Source organism: Sesamum indicum, linkage group LG8 (genome assembly GCF_026168435.1).
Source record: "Sesamum indicum cultivar Baizhima isolate 11 linkage group LG8, ASM2616843v1, whole genome shotgun sequence".
NCBI lineage: Eukaryota > Viridiplantae > Streptophyta > Magnoliopsida > Lamiales > Pedaliaceae > Sesamum > Sesamum indicum.
In genome coordinates, this window is record NC_142664.1 from 6,495,209 (window position 1) to 6,497,453 (window position 2,245).

The following is a 2,245-nucleotide window of genomic DNA, read 5'->3' on the forward strand; positions in this document are numbered from 1 at the left end:
AACTCCAAAGGATGTTGAGCCCTTGTCAAAGACTCCTTCGGAAAAGTCTTTCTTGCTTGTTTGCCAAAAAGACATCCTTCACAAAGTTGATTAGGATGGTCTATAGAAGGCATTCCTTTCACCATTCTTCATTTGCTTATCAATTTCAACCCATCAAAATTTAAATGCTCAAATCTCATATGCCATAGCCAAGATAGATCTTTGTAACAAGATTTCAAGCACATAGGAACACCACTTTGAATGTTAAGCAGAAACATTCGATTTTTGGTCATAGGCACCTTAGCAATCATTCTCCCATTTTCATCTTTCATTGTCAACCATTTATCCTTCAAGTGAATATCGTAATTCTTCTCCAACAATTGTCCCAAACTTAAAATATTACTTCTCATGGCCGGCACATAAAACACATTTGAAATTAATTGATGACTTCCATCTTTTGAACGAATCAAGATCATACCTTTTCCCTTTACTTGGACTTTCGAAGAGTCTCCAAAGGTTTTATCTCTGCCTGTTGTTTCATCAAGTTACTTGAACAATTTTCTTCTTCCACAAATGTGACTACTTGCACCAGAATCGAGATGCCATCGATCTTCATTTTCGTTTTGATTTGTTTTGCATGCTAGAAGCAAAGTAGAATCTCCATCTTCTTTTACATTAGTGCTCTCCACAAAATTATTTGTCTCCTCCACTTTATTTCTACATTCCCAAGCATAATGGCCAAGATAATGACAAGAAAAACACTCAACTTCAGATTTGTCATACCTCATTTGATTTGGCCTATTACCTCCGCAATTTCTTCCTCTTCCACGGGTTTTTCCTTGATTGAAATTTTGACTCATCTCGTTATATGAGGTATTTTTGTCACTTCGTTCTCCTCTTCCATGACCACGTCCTCGACTTTGTTCTCGATATCCTCCACGTCCTCGACCTCTATGGGATATTCCTTGATTTGTCTCCTTCAAAGATAGATTTGCCTTTAAAGCTTGTTCAACCGATTCTTGAATCGGTTTCAACATTCTTTCTTCATGAGCTTGCAATGATGTGACAAGTTCATCAACGATCATATTGTCTAAATCCTTAGATTCTTCGATGGCAACCACGATGTAATTAAATTTCGGATCCAATGATCTCAAAATTTTTGCAACAATGCAATCATCTTTCATATCATCTCCATATCGTTTCATTTGATTCGTGATAGTCAAGACTCTTGAAATGCAATCCGAAATAGATTCAGAATCCCTCATGCATAGAGATTCAAACTCCCCTCTCAATATTTGGAGACGCACCTTCTTTACTTTATCAATACCTTTGAAGGAAGCTTGAAGAGTTTCCCATGCTTGCTTGGAAGTAGTTGCCGCAGCAACTTTTTCGAACATCTTTTCATCCAAACTTTGATGGATGAAGGTCTTTGGATCCTTCTTCTTGGTGGATGCATCATTTTCATCTACACCATTCCCCACAGGATCCCATGCTTCATATGCTCCAAGCAAAGCCTTCATTCTTATGCACCAATTATCATAATTATCCTTGGTGAGAGATGGAACAACAAATAGAGTTCCTTTCGACATCTTCAAGTTTGTCTCCAAAAACAAATTGGCTCTGATACCAATGTTTTAGAAATTGGAGAGCATAAATCTTTATGAAATTCTAAGAGTGGAGAAAACTAATTTGAATTATCTTCTAACTTCAGTTCTTCACTCCTTACAAAATGATGGATACATGGGAATTTATAGGTGATACCCAAGATGTATCTTACACACATTCATGAATCAAAATTAACTCAACTAATAAATCAAGTGTATGTATTGACCAAGAGTTCAAAGGTTATTCATGCATTCTCCAATGTTGATCCAAAAAATTATTTATGAACTTTGACTAATTATTTAATTAATCTAGTTTATATTTTCAATAAACTGCATATTCACCGCAATAAAATGCCGATTCAGAATGGAAGAATCGGACCATCATGAATTTGTTCCATAGCATGCTATCTAAGAAGAAAGTGCCAAACAATTTCGGGCCAGAGGCAGTAAAGTGTGTTGTGCATGTTTTAAGTCATAGTCCAACGCTGGTTGTAAAGGACAAAATGCCTGAGGAAAGATGGAGTGGAATCAAGCTATCTGTCCAGCATTTTAGAATTTTTGTTTTTGTTTCCCACGTTCACGTACCTGATAGTTCAAGAATAAACTAGATGAGGAAAGCCTGAGTTGTGTTTTACTCTGAACCAGTGAGGAATCAAAGTCAT

General features: G+C 36.4%; 1 protein-coding gene across 1 annotated transcript; it reads right to left on the reverse strand.

Moving 5' to 3' along the window:
• Positions 1-524: 524 nt before the first annotated feature.
• Positions 525-1,568, reverse strand: LOC105167821 (uncharacterized). The gene has a single exon (XM_011087639.1). The coding sequence runs from the start codon at positions 1,566-1,568 to the stop codon at positions 525-527; it is 1,044 nt and encodes a 347-aa protein (XP_011085941.1).
• Positions 1,569-2,245: the final 677 nt, after the last annotated feature.

What these genes read in the sequence shown, in the direction of transcription:
- LOC105167821 (XM_011087639.1), bottom strand. Translation starts at nt 1,568, where the DNA reads ATGTCGAAAGGAACTCTATTTGTTGTTCCATCTCTCACCAAGGATAAT.